We start from the raw sequence: 25,866 nt of genomic DNA on the forward strand, positions 1-25,866 counted from the left end.
AGTTGGACAGAGAGGGTTCAGATCTCAGCTCTGTCTTCATCTAGAGGGAAGACCTGAGAGAATGACTTAACCTCTCTAAGCCTCAGTTTCCTTATCTGAAATGTTCCTGTGAGGATTAAGACAATGTATGTAAAGCAACAAGCACGGTGCCCAGCACATCCAGGAGTGTAACACCTGGCAGGGCCCCCTCCTCTCCCTGGGCACCCACAGACACGCACAGGCTGGCAGACATCCCAGCAACCCTCTGCCAAAGGCCAGCGCTCATCACAAAGCCCATCACCCACCGCAACTGGGCTCACCTGCTGTGATGGAAAGACTTCAGCTTTGGCTGCAGCAGCACAAACAGCACCACGAGGAGCAGAATGAGCGCCACGGAGCTGGCAGTGGAAGCCACTATGGACAGTGTGGGGACCCCGAGTGACGTATTGGTGTCTTTGTCTACAGAAACAAGCCATTATCAGAAGCAGTTTGTATCCAGACACATAACACATGAGCCCCACAGCTGCTCTTATCAAAGGCCCTCTGCATGGTTCCCTGCAGAGACATGCCACAGCGAGGGCCATTTTAGGAGTAACAGTGCACAGCAGCTTATGCAAACAAGGAAAGGGGCCATTTCCCTAATCCGCTTCCTGAATCTAATATTCCCTTCACTGAGGGCCATCTGATACCTAACCTCACTCACATCGAGAGCTTATCTTTATAAACCACTTCCGATCCTGTCCCCAGTAGTCATTAAATGGACACATCATTCCACTATCTTAAGTCCACCCTTCTTTTTCCTCATGTAGCAGGAAAATTTGTAAGAACTGGGTTGAAATAACCCGCTGTTCTAAGATCCTGCAGCTTTAGTTGTCATTCTCAGGCCAGTCGCCTCCCTTCTCTGGGGTGTCATGGCCATGCAGCCTGAGTGTGAAGCACAGAGACGGCTGTACGATGCCCTTTCCTGCAGGCAGCTGGATTTTTCTGTCATGCATGACAGGAGAAGGCAGGAGGGGGGCAGGTCTTCTGTCCAGCTGGACTGTAGCTCCATAACAAAACAGTCCATTATCATTCAAGAAAAAAAAAATATAAAAGAGACACTACAGAAGGTGTTGGCATTATGCTTATGTGTTAGTAAAACACAAAGTCCACCAGCACTTGGCTAGGTAAACAAGAGATTCTGAGCATCAAAGGGCCTTACGTAGCAGAACAGATGCCTCAGTAAGGCGACCGAGCCCGTCAGTGGCTCAGCTGAACCACAGTGGGACTTGCACCAGAAACCCCAAACGTCTTTCACAAAGACATGAAATCACAAAAGAAGGCAGACTTCAGGGCATCAAAAGGGCTGTGTTACCCCCCAGCACAGGACGCTCCGGGGAAAGCAAGCACCATTTCCTGTAAGTTAGACAAAAGCAGAACCCCTTTCTCATTTGCCCAACTGACCCTCGTTGAGATGGCAGCTTATCTCCATGGCTGGTTTCCATTCGCCATTCTTACACGTCAGGTATTTGTAGTCACCCTTCAACATGTAGCCTTCAGCACACAGGTACTCGATGACACTGCCCGAGTTCAGGGGGTCTCTGCAGGGCCGAGGGTGGCAGACATAGCCCCCATTCTCTGGCTCTGGGGGCAGGGAACACACTGCAAAGACAAAGAGAGTGGTGAGGATTTCTAGTGGGAGTCCTCTCAGTGACACGGAGGGGAGGGGGCGAGTTCTGAAGCCTCAACAAGAAACACAAGAGCAGCAGAGCTGGTCCAATGGAAAGGCTGTTGGTCAAGCCCTGGAAATTCAGGTTGCCACTGAGAGAGGAAGTGCACCGGCAACAAGGGAAGTCTGGCTGCTTGCAAAATTTTCCTTCCTCTCCCCACTGCTCCTTAAGAGAGCTGCATCCACAATTGAATGGTAGACTCTGACCAAGTCCTGAACTCAGAGATCTAGCATATAATATGGTTTTAATAATACCTAATGAAACACGCAATGAATCAGTGAAAGGTGGTACAATACTCTTAACCTGTGGGGGAAATGCTAGCCTTATTTCCAATATCAATACCAGAAAGGACTTCATCGTGTGATACAAATGCACCATCTTGGCGGCAGAGAAGATTTCTGATGGATTTGCGGGCAGTACCTCCCATTTCCAGACTAGTCACTGGCATCGGGTGCCTCCAGCCCACAGTAAATCCACATTTTTCATTCAGGACTGTCCAGTTTTAAAAGCCCCTTCACTTCCTATCTTATGTATTCGTCTGACAATTCCATGAGGTAGTTATCATGACGCCCCTCTGAAGATGAGGAAACTGAGGCCCACAAAAGTTAAATGACTTTTAGCTATGCGTAAGGCAGAGTAAATGGCAGGCCTGGGAGCAGACTCAAGTCTTCTGGTTTTAATATCTGTGCTCTTTCCACCAGCAGACACTGCTTCTACCCCATGAGCTAATGAAGAGTGTGTATCAAGGTTACCTCCCATTCAAATAGGCCAGTTAGGGGGATGTGGATAAGTTGCAGAAATGGTAAGTCAGAGGAGCTGGAAGGTCTGAGCAGCCCTGGGGAGGAGAGGGTGACCTCTGATTCCATGGCCTGCCCTTCTGACCCTGGACCAACACTGCAGAATTGAGTCCCCAGGCAGTGGACTACGGGGCATACTTAGCCAAAAATAGGAGGGCCACAGTGTGGACACTAAGGGATCATTGTCTGGAAAGCTAAGCTGGGAGAGAAGGCGCGCTGGCGGGATGGCCAGAAACCCACTAACTTCAACTTGCCATAGCCTCACGAATGCAAGAAAGACACAAGTTTGCAAAGGACTTTGGATTTGGCTGACGGATACTCCGCCCCACCCTGGAGACCACAAGGACATCAGGACGAGAATAGGATCTGTGGGGCTTTTTTTTCACTTCCTCTCACAGACCTGGAGTCAGTCTGTCCCAGATAGGTGCTCTCCCATTCACACTCCCACCCAGCACTCACTCAGAGGTGCCCTTCCAGCATCTCACCAAATATCACTTCCCTTCAACCTACAAACTGCTATTAGCAAGCTGACTGCTGGCCAGGCTGGGGCTGGATAACGCGTCTAACTGGGGACAATGGCTCCCCGCCCTCCAGTTTCTTAGCACTAAGATAGAGAGAAAAGACTCCAATTTTTTTCTTATTGGGGAATATTAGGGAACAGTGTCTTTCTCCAGGGCCCATCAGCTCCAAGTCGTTGTCCTTCAATCTAGTTGTGGAGGGCACAGCTCAGCTCCAAGTCTAGTCGCCGTTTTCAATCTTTAGTTGCAGGGGGCGCAGCCCACCATCGCATTGAGGGAACTGAACCGACAACCTTGTTGAGAGCTCACGCTCTAACCAACTGAGCCATCCGGCCACCCCTCCGGAAGCTCAGCGGCAGCGCGTTGTCTTCAATCTAGTTGTTGAGGGGGCAGCTCACTGGCCCATGTGGGAATTGAACCGGCAACCCTGTTGTTCAGAGCTCTTGTGCTCACCAACTGAGCCCCAAGTCTCCATTTTTAAAGAGCTCGTTAACAAAACAAAGCTGGGGTATGTGCCACAGGGATCCAGAGAAGTCTGGGCAGCTTCTCTGAAACTAGCAGATGAGCCCAAATAAGTCTCCTCACTCCCCCTCTCCAGATGGTTCCCACACCACCCACCTCGTCCAAAGTCTTGAACAGGAGGGAGACAGAGGCAAACATGCATTCTGGAGCCTAGCTAAACCTTGGCCAAGTAGTTCAAAGAGCTGGCCAGCTGAATTTCCAAAGAAACCTCAGCAAACTGTTTCACCCTTTATACTTTGCCTCTTTTGTTCAGGGCAACAAGCCTGCCATAGATCCCCTGGCTCTCCTCTTACTATGTCTAATTGGTTCATTTCCTCCACATAATTAATGCTGAGCACCCCAGGGCAGCCCCTGGAAGCAGGCAGGACCCACACTGTCCAGTGTGCTGGGAAAGACGGTCTCAGGGGAAGAGCTGCTCCTGCGTTGCTGGGAATTTCTGCTCATAAAGCCGCATCCTCACAGAATCTTTGAGCAGGACCCTGAAGGTCACTAGCACTCATTTTATAAAAAGAAGTGAGGCCTACAAAGAAGTGACTTGCAATTCAATTTCAATTCAACTAATATTCATCGATTACTGTGTAGGGGTCATTGTACCGTGCTCTGGAAAAAGATAAACACTTCAGGTACTTGTAGCTACATAGAAATATGACAAATAAGCACACACACATTTTAAAAGTCATTTTCTTTCCGGCTCCTGGGTTTTGTGTCTTGTTTAAGGATACTTTCCCTACTCTCAGGTTATACTCTCCAGTATTCTTTTATAGCATTGTACAGATTGGATCTTTGTTATGCAAATACTTTCATAGAAAAAAATCATAGGAAGTATCTGAGTATACACAGTGTAAAATTAGAAAACTAAGAAAAATGTACAGTCAAAAGTGAGCCCTTCTCCGTGCCCTAGTCACTCAGTCCCTCTCTCTAAACACTGAACCAATTTCTTCTGTATTCTTCCTAAGATATTCTACACAGATTTATTCTAAGACATGTCAAAGAATGTGACTGTGTTGTCAAAGAGTGTTATAAGAGGGAGCTGAAAGCAGGAGAGATCCCATCTTGTGTGGGGGACATGAGGAAAGGCCCATGAAGGAAGCAGTGTTTCAAACGGGACTTTACGTCCTCAGAACAGGAGGACGTAAGGAGGTGGTAATTTGAAGCAAATGCACTGAAGAAGGAAAGAGCAGGTTAAGTCCAGAGTAGTAGCCCAGGTTAGCTGAGTTGCATAATATAATAAAGAAAAATTGCACCCTCTCCAAAAATGTAAAGAGCAATTAAACCATCTTGACTGCAACAGGGAGTGTTCACACTATATTCAAATGAAAAGGGGAGCCTCTGAAGGGTTTTGAGAAGGGCAGAATTATAAGAGAAGCTAAATTTGATGTAAGATGGACCAGAGGTAGAGAGAACCTTTACAGTATGTACAGTATAGCCACCCTAGTATGCTAAAATAAACTGTACAAAAGTTCTTTTATGTTGATCTATGAAGGTCTCACAAAGGAAACAAAAGTATATAAGGTTCAGCATCATAAAGAGGCTGCCCCTGGTCCAAGAAGGAAATAAGGAGGACTTAGAAGGAAAAAAAAAGGCAAGGTCATTTTAAGACACCAAGAAAACAAGAAAAAAATACAGCCTTCTGGCGCAGTCGAAGAGCAGAGTGGGCGAATCTTGGCAAAGGCAGGTGTTGGCGAGGACCCTCTCAGTGACGTGCAGGGTTATTAGCAGGAAAGGAAAGATCAGGAAGAACAAATAAATCATCCAGTGGCTTCCAGAAGCCACTGTTCTGGGCAAGAGGCTGACTTAATCTGAGCATCTAGCTCGCTCTCTGACAACCCCAGGTCCACAGAGGAAGTTTCAAGCTCTGTTCTTAACCTCAAGAAGACAATAAACTCATCTGATTTGGCAAAACTGCATAATTTTAAAAAGAGAGGGAGAAAGCCAAAAGATAGAAATTTTACGGGGAAAAAAATCAATTCTCCTTAGTTTCCCTCTCTGCTTTCCACTGTCTCTCTCAGCCACTCTGGCTTCTGGCGAGCACAGAAAGCGGTGAGATAATTCTTCAGGGGCCCGGCCCAGCACAGTAGTCATTCAGGGACAGGCCATCCACCCAGCTGGTGACGGCGCAGATGGAAAAGCAAAACGATCCGGTGATACTTCCATCACAACGTCACCACAGCCTAAAACCCCCAGTAGAAACCAGTAAGAACCCTCAGTCAGCTCTTCAAATGTTCTTTGTGTTTGTTGTTTGGGGGACTAGCTTTTTAGGAAGTGGCAGCAAATTAAAACAAAACAAACTTTCGTAAGAGTTCATAAAAAGCAAATCAAAACAAGCTCTAGGAAAGGCCCCAGGGTCACTGCGTTCAGTTTAACAAACTGAACAAATCCTCAAACCCCTTCAAAACGAGGCATGGGGAGGAGGGAATGTGAAATCAGCTTGAGGAGGGAAGCAGATGTTTAAATACCTCGCGCATTTTTAAAAGGCTCTCAACAAAAGAGGTTTCTGGTTGACGACAGTGTCAAGCACACACGACACTTCCGAACACAGGGACTGAGGCTTGAGAAACTGTCGTGTGCACTCACAGCTCTGAAATAATGTCGTTTTAGACAAAACAATCAGTGCAGCAGAACTAAACTGGGTACAGAGAAACAGGTGCTTAATCAGGGTGCTGAAAAATAGGCTGGCTGAAGAAGGATTTCTGAGAATTTAGGGGAGCAGAAAGAGGCTCCCCAAGCCCAGCACCCCAGTATGGCCATCGTAATCATCAGGGACACAGTTGAGGCAGAATCGTCCATGTTCCTATTTGGTTGTGATTCCAACAATGATTAAGGCAGGTGTGATCACCACACAAGACACCCAGAGGGCCATAAAACTGAATGTGACAGGCCTTTGCCCTTAAATGCTTAGAAGCTAGGAGGACACAGATGCGCACACAGCCAACTCCAATGGAAATCAGAGAAGGTGATGTTCAAAGGTGCGCTTTTCTATTAGCCTGGGGTGTCCTTCTGGGCAGACAGGCTCATTTGAGCACTGCTGGCAGCCTAAGGAAGGTGACAGGCCCTGGCGAAGAAGAGAAACAGCACAAAATAAGGAGCGGGGAGGATGCAAAGGACGAAAACCACATATCCAGCACGGCACTGTCCAACAGAAATACACACGGGCCATTCTACATTTCCTAGTAGCCACATGGGTCGAGTGGCCACCACGCTGGGCAGCACAGGAACAAGTCTGTGTCTGAGAGTCAGCATGAGTCTGGGGACCTGAAAACAGTGGAATGGGTTCACCATCATGCCACAGGGCATGGACTATTAGGTTCAACTGCAGGTGTGGAAAGAAGACAGCACTGAGCGCTTAGGGTCCCGTCAGGTTGTTTTAAAAGCTTCACCTACGTGCTTGCTCTCAAAACCTTTTCCTACTATATGAAGGCCCAATTTCTACTTCTAGTCCCAAATGGTTTGTTAGGAGCACAGAGAGCCAGAGAAAAATCCAGGTGAGAACAGAGCAAAAAGGTGTTCAAATGTGTAGGTTTTCTTTTGGGGAGGAACAGAAGATGAGGAAGATAATTACTACAAACAGTGTATTACATACGCCAGGCACGCTTCTGAGGTCTCTCTTTCTATGAAACAGGTACTACATTTTCTTCCTTTTACAGAGAAGAACGAGGAGGCTTAGCTGAGTTGAGAAATTTGCCCCAAACCACACATCTGTAAGTCATGAAGCTGGATTCATGAGTCAGCCTAGCTCCTAAGCACTGAGGAAACCTGGGCCTGCTGACAGGATAGCACACCAGCTTCCATTCTGCAGCTCCCCCTCTGCAGCTTTGGGAACATGGAGCTACTCTGTATGTGAAAGGAAAGGCATTATACAGTGTGAGCAGGCTAGTTCAAAGGGGAGGGGATTTTCCTCAAGAAAGCCTCCCAAGACAGCTGGGATGGGTATTCCAAACAAATGCAGAGAGCGGTTAAAGGGCCATTATGTGATTACAGTCAAAAGGTTCCTTCTGAGGCCCTCTTTAAATCTCAGTAATAATAGGTCATATTTATTGACCATCTACTATAAGCCACGCACTAGTTTAAGCACTTACCTCATTTAAGCTTCAAAAAACCCTGTAAGAAACATATTACAACATGAGACAGATGAGCAAATTGAATGAGATTAAGAAACTTGCTCACGGTCACTCAGCAAGGGGCAGAACTCCCCATGGCACTAGGCAGTAACAGGATTTCTGAGCCCAGATTCTCCTCTGGAAAGGGAGCCACACAGAGGGGAGCCCAGTGACAGACAATCTGGGTACTGCCGTGGACACTGGCCTCTCCGGGCCTGTTTCAGTACTGAGGCACTGAATTAGATGACCTCTGTAGCCTCTTCTGACATTTGCAAATTTGTCTAAAGTCAGGTGGGTGGCTGGCCTCACCATCTATTTGAGTTTCTTTCATAAAAGTCCTGCAGCCACCCCATGGTTTTTGAATTGAACACAGGCTATGAGAGGCTTGAGGAGAAGCATCCTGTCTGTGCAGAAGCTACTACATTTGCTGAGGCAGGTCGGGGCAGGGAAACAGGCAGGAGTTCAATTACTCAAGAGACACCCAAGGGCTGCTTCTGTCCATGGCTCTCCTCGGCTTTCTGCCGGCCTGGCCCTCCACTCAAACAGTGAAAAGTCTGAAGCTGGCTGCAGCAATCGGGCAGAGACGATTTCTCACGCCATGTGCAACCTTCCTCTTCTCTAAGACCCTTCCCAGCAGCCAGACAGGAAGCCCATTGTCCAGACAGAATCCTTTTTCTCATGAGAACTTCCCACATGCGAGGGGAGGGCCAGCCTTTCCCAGGGTGTGGCCCTGGAGTCCGGACGGGGAACAGAAAGAAACCACTCAAGGCTTAGGCTGCCCCCTACAGCTCCTCTGAGGGCCCCGTCACCCCTTTCTTAAGAGAGGCCCAGCCCAAGCCCTGCGACTCATGGGAGGGTCTGGCTTCAGAGCCAGTCCGTCTTGTTTTATGTGTGGGTCCCTCACTCCCTCCACCTCACAGGCGAGGGGAAATGCCAGCCAGCAGCTTCACAGCCAACAAGAAGGACCACTTTCTTTATTGAACCCTGCCCCAAACATGAAAACTCTTGTCACCTGGAAGCAGCCACCAAAGTCCTTAGTCATTCCGAAAGAAGAAGTGCTGTTTCTCTCCTCAGCCTGGAAACCCTGACCTGAAAGCACATGTGGTCAGATCAGCTGCAACCCCACCCATCTTTCAAGATTCAGTTCCGAGGTCACCTTGGAACGGCCTTGCTCCAGGAAACCAAAACGTCCCAAAGAGAAGTTCTGGAGAGAATGAAGCAGCACAAGACAGAGCTTACCAGCACGGGGCTAAAATGAGAGCCACCATGTGGGCGTAGGCAGGTCTTCCTCCCCCTCGGCTGTAAAATGGGGGTATGACAGGTGTCGACCTCACAGAGATGCTGTGCAGATTCATCACAATTATGTAGGTAAAATACCTGGTGTTGGGTCTGTCACACTCTAAGTATTCAATAAACAGAAGCTTTGTTTTTCCTGTGTTCTCATAACATCTCCATCCTCTCCGTAAACCATCACCACACTGTCTCTGCAACTGTTTTCTCACGGGTCAGTTCTTCCTCCACCTCTCTACTAACCCCACCTACCCACCCACCCAAACTGTAGGGTGAGCATTTGCTCTGTTCATTTTTGTACCCCCCAGTTCTTGGCATAGAGTCTGACAGAGAGTAGATGCTTAGTAGAAATCTACTTAACTTGCAAAATTTTGCCCCCATTTCAAGGCACAGTCTTGTTTCTAACTGCAAAGGGTCATGTGGTTTCTGATTTGAGATAAGTTTCCAGAACAGACAAGAGCCCTAAGAGGATCAGGGCCATGGGGGCGGGGGTCAGAGCACGGCCTTGGGGATCAGACAGAGCAATCTGGGTTTGACGCCTGCTCGGCGACCCTGTCAGCTGCCTGAGCTCTCCTGAGCTTTCTTTAAAGGACAGTACCCCTCTCCACGCAGTTGTCTGGGAGGACCGATAAAACTACCTGGAAGCGTCCTGCATCCTGCCTCGCACGTATCAGGCACTGATAAATTCTCTACATGTACTTTCACATAGCAAACTAAACCCTTACCTCTGGAAGGGCAAAGACTTTGGCAAAGGAAAAAAAAAGGATTGTTACAGAAATTTCTGGATATCTGGAGAGGGGACAGGCAGAGAACAGAGCAAGATGAGCACTTGGGGGAGCTTGCTTTTCTCTCCCCTTGCTCCAGTTCAGTAATATGCCAACCCTTTTCGCCACTTCCCTTCACAGAACAGCCCGGGTGGCTCTGGACTGACGAATGGCTCCCATATGGCCTGTTACCCTTTCAGCCCCTCTTGTTCTCACAGCTCAGGGACTTGGGGGAAGAGGCTGCCACCTGGGACTGCACCCCTAGTCCCCTTACTACTATGACTGCTAAAAGAAGGGCGGCAGGAGGACCGCTCCTTCATCCTACTGCCCAGGTTGGGGCCACGCAGTATCTACAGACATCCATGCAGTGCAGTGACCTACAGAGCAGTCCACAGTTGTCCCCCACCATCATCCCCAGGATGCGGGATGACAGGCCATTCTGTGTGCAGTGACAAACACTGCTATGTTCCCCTTGAGAGTGGTAGTTAAAGGGTGAAGAGAAAGCAGTCAGCGTTTCTTTACTTCATGAGCACTCGCTACTTCCTGGTTTGGTCTCCTTCACAGTGGCATCTAACTAAGCTGCACTTGTATTTGCCGTCCCCCTAGAATCCCCCACCCCCAGGAGGAAGCACGCTTCCCCAGTCAGCTGCTTAAGGCACGGTCCAACCTCAGAAGGGTAATTGGTGATAATTTAGGAGACTGCCTTGGAGTTTAAAACAGGATTGGACTCTTGGAAACAAAGTTCACAGCTGTGGTTTCATTTCCAACTCTACAATTGAATGGTAACTCCTAATGCCACATCCAGTGCCAAGAACACACAGTAGGCCTCCAAGAAACACAAATTTAAATTTAAAATAAATGTAAAGATGTCTGCTGTCCAGCAGGGTAGAAGTGAGGACGAGAGTTAACCTTTATTCCAGGCACTACACTGGGCGCTTTGCAGCTGTCATCCTATTTAATTGTCCTGCCCTGTGAGGAAACTGCTATAAGACTCAATTTGCTCAGGAGAAGAAACTAAGTCTTTGAAAAATTTAGTAATAGCCTGAGGTTACAGGGCTACTAAGTATTAAGAGTGTAAATTCAAACTCTGGCTTGCCCTCCTCTCTATTATAGGAAAGCTCCTAGATTATATTAATAGATGTCACTGGAAACATTCGCCCCAAGACCTACAGAAGTGTAACATGGGGGTGGGGTACTTTTGGACAAAAGCTGACGGGAATCCTGTTTGTAGAAGAATGTGGACTGGTGAGTTTACTTGTGCCTAGAAGACTTGGCTCACATCTCAAGTGGGGCCACATTTTTCCAGAGAAGTGGGGGGGGAACAAGGCAAGACAGACAGTTTCCTTCACTAATCTCTGAGCACTACAAACAATGGAGCTATTTAAGCATTATAGATACCAAAGCTGCAAGTGGGAAAGGTATGGGAGCATTTTCAGCTGGGAACGTAAGTCTTCCAAGAGGGACATGTGAAAAGAAGACTGCCATGAAATGCAGAATGGGGGTGCAACCTAGACAGAGGGCTACCTTTCTGCCAGCGTCAGAATGTACAGCATCACTGGGGCATCCCTTACAAAGCCCCACATAAACAGCCTCTGCCAAGTACCACCAGGGAGTCAAGCAGTTTTCCTCCTCCCAGCTGCTCAACAGACCACTGCTACGCACAGGCCTACACAGCTGCAGAGGACGAAAGGAAATCATCAGAAAACGGTCTTATGGACAGTGGCAGAAATCAGCTGAGGATGGTGGTACCTAAAACCAGCAAAACACTATAGTTAGAAAAACACTCACCAGTCATTGTGGGGTAAAGGTCGGAATGGAATTTTCTGAAGAAAGAGGGGACAGGGTCTCCTTGTGACTGACAAGGTGTCACTCACACACCACGATGCTAAGGCATACATACCATAAATAGTGAAACCTGTCCATTCTGTAGGAGCTGACCTTCCCACGAGACAGGGACTAGGAAATATAAAAGGGAAAAGATTTTTTTCTTTTTTGGGGTGGTGGTGGTGGTGGTGGTGGTGGAATAAAGCTGCCAGGACCACGGGTCTTGCCCTTCTCATCTCTGAACCAACGAGGGAAAGAAACACTGACAAATGAGCGTGGGTAGACGGACTCAAAAGTTACCAAGGCCACTGATCTAGACATTTCCTCCTCGTCTTGTGGGGGATGAGGTTCTATTCCTTAAAGCACCTATCTAAAACCACTCTCTCTCGTTGCCACCACAGGAAAAGCGGCCTGTGGTGCCTTCCGGGTTTCCTTTGCACCTCACAGCAGGGGAACTCGTCACCCTGTGCTCTCATCACCCTGTGTTCTCATCAGCTGATCAGGGCAGGGAGGAATGAAACCCACCCAGGGGTTTTTTTGCTCTTCCCTACTTTCGACATTGGGGTCTTTCCAAAATTCTGGACCATATGGGCCGATGGAGGTCAGTCCAGGGGCTGCAGGCCGGAGTGCTCCTCGCAGAGCCCACTCCTCCTCCCAGGCAGCACAGAAGAGCCTCTCCCCTCCTGAGAATTCTTCCCACCTCCTTTTCTCTGAGAAAGCCTGATTGAAGCCTCGAAGGAAGTTGAAAAACAAAAGGAATCCACACAAACCCCTGAAGTCCAAAGCAGGGCACCTGGCCCTCAAGGTGCTTTCCCACATGCCTGGGACCGGCTTGTCTTTGATTTCGTCCTGCATATGTATCAGCCTGGCGCTTTAGCAGATTGCTGAGTCTCCTTGATCACTCAGCAGAGACCTCAAAACAGATTAGTGAAGCCTGGGTCTGGACCTGGTCAGAGTCAGGGGGAGAGTCTCAACTGCCCTTTATTTGTCACGCTGAGGCCCATGTTCCTGTCATTTCCCCTGGCCTCCCTTGGTCTCTGGACCCTGACTCTGCGAAGCCACTTTGACTGACCGGTCCAAGATTCCTGGTCAGAAGATGCTGCCTGTGGCTGCCTTACCCATTCTGTGTGTCAGTAGGTACCTATGTGTATGTCCAAATGTCACACCGGTGAGCAGAAAAAAAACCTTTAATCTTTTGTCTTTCAAAGAATGGGTTTAGGGCCGGCCCGGTGGCTCAGGCTGTGGGAGCTCCGTGCTCCTAACGCTGAAGGCTGCCAGTTCGATTCCCACATGGGCCAGTAGGCTCTCAACCAAATGACTGCTGACTCGATTCCCACAAAGGATGGTGGGCTGCGCCCCCTGCAACTAACAACAGCAACTGGACCTGGAGCTGAGCTGCGCCCTCCACAACTAAGACTGAAAGGACAACAACTTGAAGCTGAATGGCACCCTCCACAAATAAGATTGAAAGGACAACAACTTGACTTGGAAAGAAAAGTCCTGGAAGTACACACCGTTCCCCAATAAAGTCCTGTTCCCCTTCCCCAATAAAATCTTAAAAAAAAAAAAAAAGAATGGGTTTAATAACTTTCACCCAAAAGAGAGTTAAGAAACATTTACAAGTGTTAATTCTTCTTTTTCTTTGTTTTTTAAAAAAACTTTTATTTATTTAAGTGTGTTTTTCCAGGACCCATCAGCTTCAAGTCAAGTAGTTGTTTCAATCTAGTTGTGGAGGGCGCAGCTCACAGTGGCCCATATGGGGATCGAACCAGCAACCTTGTTGTTAAGAGCACCGCATTCTAACCAACTGAGCCAACCGGCAGCCCCCACGAGTGTTAATTCTTATTCCTATTTGGTTTCACTTTCCCAATAGGAATTCGTTTATTAATTTAACAAATATCTACTGAGCGCTTACCAATGTGCCAAGTTGGTGCTAGAAATTCAAGAGCAAATAATAATACATGGTTCTGTCCTTGAGGAGACTTCATACTCTTTGGGGATATAGATAAGGAGCCCCCACCAGGTTATAAGAACAGTTATCTACTCTGTTTACTTCCTAGAATTCATGCAAGGGTTACATTTCTCCATTCATTATTAAACAAGTTTTTAATAAATACCAACATACTGGCAGGCAATGGGGGAAGGAGTGTAGGAAGATGAATAAGATAGAGGCCCTAGTCTCTGAGAGCTCAGTATCCAACAAGTAACCATTATAGACACACGTTACAAGTCAATATGGGCTACAACGGGAAGTTCTGCAGAAGGACTAATCCAAGTAGGATTGTGGCCATGGGATAACGGACTGTGATTATGGGATTGTGACTGGAATAAAGGAGAGTGGGAAGAACACATGAGGATAAAAGGATATAAGCAAAGGCAGAGAAGCAAGAAGAAGTGGCATGAGTACGGAAACCAGCAAATGATTCCAGGTTTAACAGAAGAGAGCTGGAAATTAAGAAAATCAGGCTGGCGCCAGAACAAGGAGGGCCCTGAATACAAAGATAAGGAATGAAAAAATCTTGGGTTTTTCTTCTATAAAATGAGCTTTTAAGGAAACTGCCCATCCTATAATGCAAAGCCATGTTATTAATAATAAAATGCAAGTCTGCCCTCTAGTACTAACCCAGCTGAAGAAACCAGCCACATAAGTCTGCTGCCTACTCTGGAAAATCTTTGTTCATGGAGCTGGGTACGCTAATGTGATGGAGTGGGGATAAGGGAGAGACAAGAGGGGAAAAGCACGTGAGTTTTCGAGTGTAGATTCCTCATGCTTCTCAAGTGTGCCTAGGTGAGGGGGGTGGGGAGAGATCTGGAGGGACTGGAACAGAGGGAAGGAATACAAAGATACCTTGTCATCAATTCCTTTCCCAGGGCTCTCTCATGTGGCAGCAGATGGCCTATCCCTGAGGACTGGATCTCAGCAAGCAGCTGCTCCCAGGTCCTGGTTCTAACAGCTGGGGTCACAGGACCTTACTGTACAAGCGGAACGGCAGAAATCAATGGGTTCCATTGTGCCTGCATGCAGAAGCTCTCCTGGCCAGGCCCATACCCATGCCTGGCTGGAGTAGAGGACTGGGAAAACTAACACTACACGTTTTAAGACTGCACTTGCAAATTAATGGAAAGACAGTATTATAAAGTCCAATTTTCTTTAAATTACCTTGACTTTGCTAAGAAATTATTGAGATGTTAATTATTTAAGAGATAAAGGTGGGGGAGGCCTCCGGGCAGATCACAACCAGAGGAAAGTCACTGTCTCTGTTCCTTCTCTTCTTCCTGCACGGAGGAGTATGGCTCCACCCTACCAGCCAAAAAGCAGGCTATGTGTTTCATTTACTAGAAAAGGGGATAAAACTCCATAAAACGATGTGTGTGTACAGAGGAGTATAAGTGTATGATTACATAATTAGGCACATTAAAGTATTTATACTGCTGAGACTAAAAGCCCCTACTCAAAGGAATTCCACCAAAGTTGAAAGGAAAAAGAAAATAGAAAATAAAGCGTCTAATTGCAATCTTCCACAAAGCCAGACATCCCCAGCTGGTGCCACAGCTGAATTCTCTTAATTAACATGTTGCAATGGCAAGTATGAAAGACACTGTACGCTTATCAACTCCATGCCGTGGCCGGCCGGCCCTGGGAGCAGGCTGCGAGACTGCTACAATTAAAGAGGCTTTTTCCTCTTTCCATTATAATGGTGCCCTTGTGTGGGATGTTGGTTATTTTTTCCTTAAAAACTTAGTTGCTTAAAGCACATACACGCAACAACTCTATACCCACAAAGTTAGGGATCGAGACTGAAAAACATGAAAAGTTAACAGTTATTTGTTGGTGGTTGTTTTTCTCTTATCTCCCCAAACTTAGGGCTTTACCAGATAGAGCAAGCTAGCAATATTTCAGTAGCCCAGCCTTATAAATAGAAGCCCATCCGACAGCTTAAAATCCTAGGTTAAATCTATCTAAATGGAAAAAAAGGTGACAGAAATTACCATATACGAGGTGTGATCAAACAATACAGTGAATGTTTAAATTTAAAAAAATGTATTACAGTAAAAGACACATTGCCATTAATCCCCTTAAAATACTCCCCCTCACTTTGAACACACTTATCCCATTGTTCTTACCACTTTCTAAAGCAGTTCTGGAAGTTCTCTTTCATACCGTGTTTCCCCGAAAATAAGACCTAGCCAGACAATCAGCTCTAACGCATCTTTTGGAGCCAAAATTAATATAAGACCCAGCATTATATTATATTATATTATATTATATTATATTATATTATATTATATTATATTATACCTGGTCTTATATTACATTATATTATGTAAGACCCAGTCTTATAGTAAGATAAGACCGGGTCTTATATTAATTTTGGCTCCAAAAGATGCATTAGAGCTGACTGTCCTGCTGGATCTTATTTTCAGGGAAACACAGTATTTTTAGCTGCACTGTCTTGTCTGCCTCGATGTCTTGAATTGATTCAAAGCATTTACCTTTCATGCTCATTTTGACTTTGGGAAAGAGCCAGAAGTCACACGGTGCCAGATCTGGTGAATAAGGTGGATGAGGACAAATTGTAATGTTTTTATTTGACAGAAACTGACATATACCAGAAGTGATGTGTGACACGGAGTGCTGTCATGATGGAGGATGAAACCATTTGCCCATTTCATGTTAATGTGTTGTTTGTGATCCATGATTTACGGCACACTTTAAAACACACCTCAAACGTAGCTCACATCCAACTGACTGCACTGAACAAATTGAAACTTGTCACACACTGTTACTATCGTTCAACGCGCCCATATTGAAGATCCCTGCCTTTCCATTGGATGGCACTGAGCAGCAGCATTCACCATATTGCTTTTTTTCTTTTTTTAATTTTATTGGGGAATATTGGGGGACAGTGTGTTTCTCCAGGGCCCATCAGCTCCAAGTTGCTGTCCTTCAATCTGGTTGTGGAGGGCGCGGCCAGTCCAGTCGCCGTTTTCAGTCTTTAGTTGCAGGGGGCACAGCCCACCATCTCATGCAGGAATTGAACCAGCAACCTTGTTGAGAGCTTGCGCTCTAACCAACTGAGCCACCTGGCTGACCCTGTTGTGATATTTCTTGATCACAACAGAAAAGCTCCCTGTCACACATCGCTTCTGGTACGGCAATTTCTGTCAAATAAAAACATTACAGTGTGTCCTCATCCACCTTATTCACCGAATCTGGCACCATGCGACTTCTGGCTCTTCCCCAAAGTCAAAATGACTCAGGACATTGAGGCAGCCACGACTATGCAACTAAAGACACTCATAAAAGAGAACTTCCAGAACTGCTTCAAAAAGTGGCAAGAACGATGGGATACATATGTTCGAAGTGAGGGAGGGTATTTTGGGGGGATTAATGGCAATATGTCTTATACTGTAAAATTTTTTTTTTAATTTAAACATTCACCAATATTTTTTGATCATATCTCATAAATGAGTACAATGCAGGGGAAAAGGCATTAATCCATTAAGAGAATAAGTCAACATGGAATATATTCCAAAAGACAAACTCTCACAGTCTTGGAAGGGCCCTGCACACTTACAAAAAGGGTTTCGTTTTTGCACAACTCTTAATCACATCAGAACCTGGTTATTGGTAGTCCCCCATTTCCCTGAAAAGGGCCTCCAAAGTCAAACAGTAGATTTATACTATATTATAAGAAGTCATCTTCTCAGAAGTCCAAACAAGGTCGTAAAATGCCTAATTATACTCTGCCTTTTAGAGACAATCTTGGACAATACAATTTGGGTATTTTATACATTATTCTTTAACTCTGTTTTTTCATTCTTCACAACTGAGCAGGGCTGTTTACTTACAGTCAGCAAGTGTTCAACTGACACTAATAATTCCCCACTACTGACACACTCATTTAATTTCAAAATCTTTTCCTCAATTATATCAATTTTAGAAGATCTACCCTTTTTATAAGTACCATCAGCAGTGTAATTTTTCCATGTTCAACTCATCCTTACAAAATATGGGGACAAAAATTCCGGTGACTGCTCCAGCAGACACGCCGCACAGATGAAGCCGGCCACACTGCTCGGAGCGCTGGGGGCTGGCAGGAAGCCACACCTCACCACTGTTGAGAGCTTTTCTCAGCTGCTGCACAAAAGTCCAAATTCATTACACAAAGGCGACTGGAGTGTCGACTTACAATGTACCAGAGTATAGGTTGTTCCTAAGACAAATGTTTAAAAGCTGACTGCTCAGAGCATTGCTTCAGAACTGCCTCGTGAGGTAGCAAGTTTGGATTTCTTGCCCCCTTACTCCCCTACTCCAAAGGCCCAGCGTCATCATTTTGGTGAATTCAGAGAAAATGTATTGAGCTAGGCCCAGACACAAATGCGGGCTGTGCCCAGGCCCAAGGGCCTTTGGCACTCAGCAACACACACACCTGCATTTTACAAAGAAGCCAGGATTGGCTTCCGCACAGAGGGAAGTCCAGCCAGGCAGCACCTGCCACAGGCCTGTTACTCAGGATGACAGCTCTTCCTGGGTTTCCCCAGTCTCCAAGCCTAGTTCATGGAAAAGGCTCGTCACACATGCAATCAGGGATCCTCAGGGTCCTTGCAGATGCCTCCAGTCAGACCTTGCAGGAGAATAACGTTAGTTGAACATTAATTCCTTCCCCAAATGGGAGCCAAAAGGCGTAGGGGAAACAGAATCAACGTGCCTCACATCCTATGTGCCAGTGGGGAATGTCCTCTAGAGCTAATGCCCTCTAGGGCTGTACTTGCAGCCCTTCTGCAAAACTACACAAAACCATACACCCCAAAACAGCACAGAAGTTGCAGAGTAACTGATTCTGAACTCTGGGCCTGCTGCTTTCTCCCCCACCCAAGCCCTCAACTTTCCCAGCTAGCTTCACCTCTCAGAGGCACAGAGGAAAACAACACAGACCACGGCGCTTTCTGCAAATGTAGGCAGGTCACTGCAAGCCAGGCCCTGGTTAGGGAGCGTCTTGTTACTCAGCTGTAATAAACTGGTTACTCAGAATGGTTTGAGCAGATTATCTACCAGCCATCCAGAACAGAATATCTGGGGCCTGGCAACTTCCATGGAAAGGGGGAGAAAGCGCTGGTCTTTAAAGGCAGTAGTAACATGAGATGAAAGCTACAGACTCAAAGCTCCAAGCTAAATGGTCCTCCCTAGCAGCTCTCCTGCCCAAGGGCCCCGAACCCCTCAGCAGAGAGCCACAGCTGGCAGCGGAGCCTCTGCCTGGCCTACACCCTGGCCTGGCAACAGTCTGGGATGATCCCCACAGAACCGCTTGCTTCCCAGGGCTGCAACGTGCCGTTCTGCACTGGCCGTGCCGTGGGGCCCGTGCCGGGGAGCTTGGGGTGGGTCAGCTGGGAACGGCAGGCGCGGCCCAGGCCGCGTAGCTGGTGTTGAAACTGACATCCGTTGTCCGATGTAAGAGATCTAAGGAGTACTTCCCATGGCAATCATTTACTTTTCTCTCATTCTACTGGAAATTAATAGATTTTGTGATAAGCGTAACATGTTTATCCTTGTTTGTCCTTGATACGCTCTCTCAACAAAAGCTTTTTTCCCCAATTTCCATTTTTTACCAAGAGCAACTACTGGATAGATACTCTTATTAGAGCCCTTTTGACTGGTCCTCTTTGATTTTACTAATAATCCAAAGTTACCCAAATTCCTTATTTAAAATTGTTAAGGGGGGTACAGGGGCACAGGGGAAGGTGACGTGACTCAGCATTGGCAACATTTGGAAACAGCGCTCTTCCACTGCTGATGAGGCATAAGGTGACTAGTGTCACCCGTCCCTAAGCAATTAATTCCTGGCCGATCACATTCTAAAATGACCAGCTGGAGGCTTGGAACCTGCACATTATGCCAGGGCCCCCAGCCCACCAGGGGACATCACCTCCACACTGAATGGGGCCTGATCAAAGCTGTGCTCAGGATGGCACCCATAGCTGGTCCTACTCAGCCAGCCACCTCATGGCCTGAGTTGCTGTGCCCTGCCAGAGAGAGCTGCAGACGGCCAGAGGCCACAGGTACTGAGGGACCACACTCACGTAAGACAGCAGAAGCCTCTGCCAGGCTGTTCCTCCCCCACTACCTAACATCGTAACTTCCTTCCAATAACTATGGATGGAGTTGGGGCTCCCTCCTATTGCCCACCTGGAGGCAAACTCCAATTTACCCTGGGAGGCTAATCTTCCCCCAAGTACATTTTCCCTAAGATGCCTTCTTGTCAGAATATTCAAAAGGCTGCTGATTTCTTTCTACAAGTCTAAACGTTTCTGCTGGATGTGCACGGCTCTCCATGATTTGGCTGGTCCCATTTTTCTAATGTCAAGTCCCACTAGGCTACCCGTACTGCCTCATTCACCCACGGTCACGGCCTCAGATCAATCTTCTAACTCTTCTCAACTCCTCCTCCTTCCCCTCTTCTCAACAGCCTCCACTGTGTCCTCTGTCAATTCAAACCCGACCCATAGGCAAGGCCGCATCTTAATTCCTTCTGCTGTAGGAGTCCCCTTCCTCTGTCCTAAAGCAGCCATGGCTACAACCTAGCACACAGTCATATGCCATTCTGCCCACTGTTGCTACACGGGAGTGGGTCCGGTCTCCCCAGGGTACCATGAGCATCTCACAAGGGCAGAGAGCCCACCTTTACCAGCCTGTGCACATTTAAGGCACTAGACAAACACCTGCTGGAGACTGTGTCCAAAGGGCTGATACAACATGGACTAGATGCTTAAAAAGACCCCGCCTCTTGCGTCCCAGGAGTGTCCCCTTTCTCCACACCCCTCCTGGACCCAGGCCTGACAATCTCGTAGACTGCTGCCCACAGACGGCCAGCATTCCAACTCGCATCAAAGCATGGAACAAAGGATTTCATAACATCCCCACCCCTCCCTCAGGCTCCAAAGCTCTTTAAGGGCACCCTGTCTAAACAAGAGGTACAGTATATTTTTGGGAAATGATGAAGCAACTTCCCATAAGAGGCAAGGAAAAAATTCCCCAAGTGCAAAAAGGTTTCTTGGAAAATAAACAGAACAGCTTCCCTGTCAGGAGAGAGAAAGGCTTTGACATCCAGGTCCCTCATCCTCGGCAAAAGAGCCTGTTGTGCAGTGGGCAAGGCAGGGAACAGGAGAGACGAAAGCTGCGGGGAGAAAAAAGGAGGCAAATGCTTATGACCAGACAGAGAACTCAGCGTAGTTTTCAGAGTTGGAGGCCCAACCTAATGCTTTATTTGATACACTCAAGCTGCGACTGGGAACTCCCCCGCCTTCTTCTCCTACACACCTTAAACAACAGATGTGAGCCTAAAACGTTGGGTGCAAATGCAATCCTATTGTACATACACCGGAACAACTGCACAGTAACTCCTTTGACGGATGGTAAAATCCTTTTTTAATAAAAATGCTTTAAAAAATTTTGGTGGGAAGGGCTAATTTTGTATTTCATACATGTGGTTTAAGGATTGTTTCTCACATATTCCAGAGTGTCTGGGTTTCAGGGGAGGGGGCATGGACAAACTAGGGTAGATCATTTTGCTTGATCTGAAAGGTTTCTCTAACTACTCCTCATGTTTCATTTTTAAAACTACTACTAATCAAACATTATAGCAACATTAGCAGAACTCTTCAAGCTAGGAGAAGAGCATCAGCCACAAAGGGAAGTTCTCAGGGCCATGTCTGCATGAAGGCCTGAGGTGTCCACAGCGAGTAGGACAGCACCTGTGTGTTCAGACCTCACTTCTCTGGCGTAAGTCCTTTCTCCTGAAACTGAGACTGCATACCCATCTGGCCTATTTACGTGGCAGTGTGCAACAGATCAAATCCTAGCTTTGCCCTCAGCAGCAACAAAGCCAGGGAGTAACTCTTCCCCTTTTGCTGTCTTATCTTCCCCACCTACCTAGTGACTATCCTCCAGAACAAATGAAAGGACCATAAACAAGCTGCCAAAAAGGTCATTTTTTTCAGATGCAGTAATGATGTGAAGAAGGCTCCTGCAATCATACAGTCTCTGACTTGATTTCCCCCTGCAGAGACCTCCCCTTCTCAGTTCTCAGTTCCCCACCTCAGCCCTCAGGCCTGGAGGCTTTCAAGCAGGAGTCCATTTTCTCCATACCTGTGTGAATTCCTGCTATAAAGCTCATTCAGAAAATAAAACAGTTAATCTACTTGATTTCCATCTCTAGCAGATTTCCAGGGTTTGTGAAATTTTATCTTTGGGCTGCTAAGGGGCGGCAGGAGGAGGGGCGTGGCTAAATGGGAAAACAGCACCTTCTAGAACGCTCACCCTGAGCTGGGCCTTCCTGCTGGCAGTGTTAACACTTACGAGCAACTCATGCACCACTTTTTAAGTATGTCAGTTAATTTAAAGTAAATGTCAATTTATAATTTTTTAAAATGAGCAGTCACTGAATTCGTGGTGGGGAAAGTAAAGGACTAGGTGTTTCCATCCATCTGTTCAGTACTTTCTTTCCCTGCAGGCAAGATATGCTTGAAGACAATTTATTAGGATGTCTATATCAGCTCCTTAACCACAGAAAATAAATCCCCTTCTCTTGAAGCTACTAAAAGAACTCGGCTACAAAACGACAGGGGCAAATCCTATAAATAGAATTTATAGGGAAGGAACTTGTGGAAAGGGACGGAGATGTAGCAGCTGTACCCTAACAAAGCCACAAGAGAAACTAATGGAAATTAACTCCGAGTCTTCATTTTATTTGGAAAGGCTGAGTCAATGGGGAGACTAAGATGAAAAAAGGAATTATCCTCAGAATTCGTACTTGTTGAATGAGGTCTAACAGTCAAACAGGCTCTCCTCCAACAGACAAAGGGGAACAACATTTCAGATGGACGGCACAGCATAAGCGTGGCACTGAAGCACATTCCACAGTGTATTATGAGAATGATAAAATTCCTGGGGAGCTTTGAGGACAGAACACAGGACAGGGAAGTGGCTGGAGAGCAAGGTGAAAGCATGGGGGCTAGCTATGTTGCTAAAGAGTATGCACCTTAATACAAGCCTTATAGTGAGCCCTGAGTTTGTTTTCCATTAAGTAGAGGAGTATTATGCTTAGTCTGAAATGTGGAGTTACTCTGGCAGCAGGGTGGAAGACAGGTTTGAGGGGAGGGAGGCGGGAAAGACACTGGAGACAGAGAAACAATGAGTCTGGTGAGAGCTGATGAGACCGTGGACGTCAGCAGTGTGATTTTTTTCTCGGAGGGGCCATCATTCATACCCTGACCTGCAATTAACCTGCTCGCTGCCTGCCAGCCCATGGCCCCCACCTACCCACCCAGCACAGACACAGTAAGGAAGAAGAGTTCTGGTACTTTCATGCTAACGAAACTCACGTGTCCAGAGGAAACGGGGGCTTTAGAGAGGGGATCTGCTTCCAGAATCCCTGTTACTGGCAAGTTCTGATCCTCTGGACAGGAAGCTGGAATGAACTAATGACCCCAAGGATCCAAAATGAAAGTGTACACCTTTTTAAGCAGAGGCTGCTGTATTCTGCAAAATGCTAGGAGACTCTCTTGAACAAAAGGGGTCTAGAGAAGGTGACTAAATCTCTGCTTATTTTTCCCCCATCCCTTCATCCCCTCCCCCCCAAAAAAAAGAAAAACTTAAAAAATATATATAAGGATAGATGTGGAAAATATTCTATTCAGGCTACATAAATATTTTTGAGAAGGTAAAAAATTAAAAAACTCTTCCTAGTGGCTGAAGGGGCCTGGGAAATGGCAGATGCCACCCACAAAAAATACATTCCAAAACTTGTAAGAAAATATAAGAGCCCATCTTTACGAAATCTGGAAAGAAGTTCTTAAACAAGTCAAAGAAAACACATTCCAGAAAGGAACAAATATAAATAAAGTCGATGCTGTAAAGCAGCAGTGGCTCTCAAACTCTTCGTTCACAGGTCCCTTTACACTATTAAAACTTATTGAAGCCCTCCAAAGAGGTGCCTGTGTGTTACATCAATCAATATATACCACAGTGGAAAATAAAACTAAAAATATTTATTTGTAAACTCAGTTAAAAAATAAGAACAGTAAATATCAGAGCAATCGTGTCAACACACGCCATGTATCCTCTGGAAATTCTGACTACACACTTGTGAAAGGATGAGTGCAAAAAAGGGCATATAGCATCTTAGCATTAATATGAAAATAGTTTCAATCATGCCAGTCTCCTGAAAGGGTCTCAGGGACCCTGGAGAACCACTGCCATAGAGAAAGTTAAAATAATCTACAAATTGGAAGAAGATAATCAAAGAACTACAAAATTAAAGCCACATGGGAATTCCATTTTATGTACATCATATTAGCAAAAATTAGTATCTAACACCACCAGCTGTTACAAAGCATGTGGAGAACTAAGAATTTTCTTATACATCACTACTGGTACAAACTGACAGAACTAGTTTGGAGAGCTATTGGGCAATATGTAGAGAGTTGAAGTTGTGCACTTCTAATAATCCAGTAACTCTACTGCTACATGTATACGCCAGAGGAACCTTGTGTACATGCTTAGGACACATGTACAAGAATGTTCCTTGCAGTATTGTTCTAACAGCGAAAAACTAAAGTCACTTATATATCCATCAATGAGAGAATGGTTCCAAATGTTTTGGTATATTAACACAATGAAATGTTATACTGCAGGTAAAACAAAGCTATTGACATGGCTAAATTAAAAACCACTGTTGAGTGAAAAGAGGGCGGCTATGGAAGATTACATACAAAAAGTATAAAACAATACTCTCTATTGCTTAGGACACACATCAACTAAGAACACCAAAAAAAAAAAACCAAAAAAAAAACCCCAAAACTCAAACAATCCCATAAAAAAAATGGGCAGAGGACCTGAATGAATAGACATTTCTCCCAAGAGGACATACCGGTGGCTACACACATATGAAAAGATGCTCAACACCACCAATCACCAGGGAAAGGCAAATTAAAACCACACTGAGATATCACCTCCCAGCTGTCAGAATGGCTGTCATGAATAAATCAACAAAATGGTAAGTGCTAGCGAGGCTGTGGAGAAAAGGGAACCCTCGTACCTGGTGGAATTGTAAATTAGTGCAGCCACTATGGAAAACAGCATGGAGGTTTCTCATAAAATTAAAAATAGAGCTGCCATACAATCCATCAATTACACTTCTGGGTATTTACCCAACAAAACAAAAGCACTAATTCAAAAAGAGATATGCATCCTGTGTTCATTGCAGCATTACCACTAATAGCCATGCTATGGAAACCACCTGGACGTCTATCAATAAAGGAATGGATAAAAAAGGTGTGGTATGTATATATACACAATGGAATATTATTCAGCAATAAAAAAGAATGAAATGTTGCCATTTGTGACGACATAAATGGACTTAGAGGGTGTTATGCTAAGTGAAATAAGTCAGACAGAGAAAGAGAAATACCATATGATTTCACTTATATGTGGAATCTAAGAAACAAAATAAACAAAATGAAACAGAAACAGACCCATAGATATAGAGAACAAGCTCCAAAGGGGAGAGGGTGGGGGAATGAGGGAAAAAATTAAAATAACGTGTGGATATAAACAAACTCATTGAGAATTCAAGAAAATAAATAAAGTGGCTATTACCTAGAACATATTGCACACTTAAATGTTAATTCTTTTCACTATACTACAAGTATTTTACCACACGCCAAACTAAGGCATGTCATTTTTTAACAGGGGATTTGGTAACTTTTCTAATCTTCACAACCACCCTAGGTCCCATTTAGTGCCAAAATATAGATAGAAATCATGCGATTCACCGAGACTGCCAAATCCTATGGGAGACGGGGGTTACCTTTTCCAGGGCTCTCAATGTACACAACCCCGAATTCCTGACGTTTTTACCCACCCACTGGCTGACCCCTGACCACTGCCCCCCACCCTCTAAAACACATCATACTCAACTGAAAGCTAAGCTACCAGACAGCAGCTGTAAAAAGGCTTTTCTTAGCAGTCAGAGGAGTGTGCAGTAACCCGGAGCACAGACTTTGTCGAAAGGGCCTCGGCCTCAGCCCCAGCCCCACCGCCGGTCTTCAAGCCCAGGTAGCAGCCAGACGGCCCCCTACTGTCAGCGTGACTTCACTTACATCGTTTCATCTCCACTGCTCCCATTCCTCCTGACTTTGTCTTAAACACAGTCCTCAGAAGTGGGCCCTCTATGACGTCAAAACCCAGGTCCCCAATCCCTAATGCTTTCTGCAACATGGAGGGCACCAGCACTCCTTTAGGGTACAGTGTTTCTTAAGTGGGGGCCGCCCTCACCACGTGCAACAGAACCATGGGGTCAGTTGGT

The 25,866-nt window shown here is 46.1% G+C and overlaps 1 protein-coding gene across 3 annotated transcripts in view; it reads right to left on the reverse strand.

The window, feature by feature from the left end:
• The window catches only part of SUSD6 (sushi domain containing 6), a 91,774-nt gene that overhangs the window by 8,824 nt on the left and 57,084 nt on the right, over nt 1-25,866 (reverse strand). For all 3 annotated transcript variants that reach the window (XM_033106866.1, XM_033106867.1, XM_033106868.1), the window contains exons 3-4: nt 1,423-1,620; nt 300-438 (exon numbers count right to left, since the gene is read on the reverse strand). In XM_033106866.1, the coding sequence (XP_032962757.1) occupies nt 300-438; nt 1,423-1,620 (337 nt within the window). The remainder of the gene's footprint in view (nt 1-299; nt 439-1,422; nt 1,621-25,866) is intronic.

This window comes from Rhinolophus ferrumequinum, chromosome 6 (genome assembly GCF_004115265.2).
Source record: "Rhinolophus ferrumequinum isolate MPI-CBG mRhiFer1 chromosome 6, mRhiFer1_v1.p, whole genome shotgun sequence".
Classification (NCBI taxonomy): domain Eukaryota; kingdom Metazoa; phylum Chordata; class Mammalia; order Chiroptera; family Rhinolophidae; genus Rhinolophus; species Rhinolophus ferrumequinum.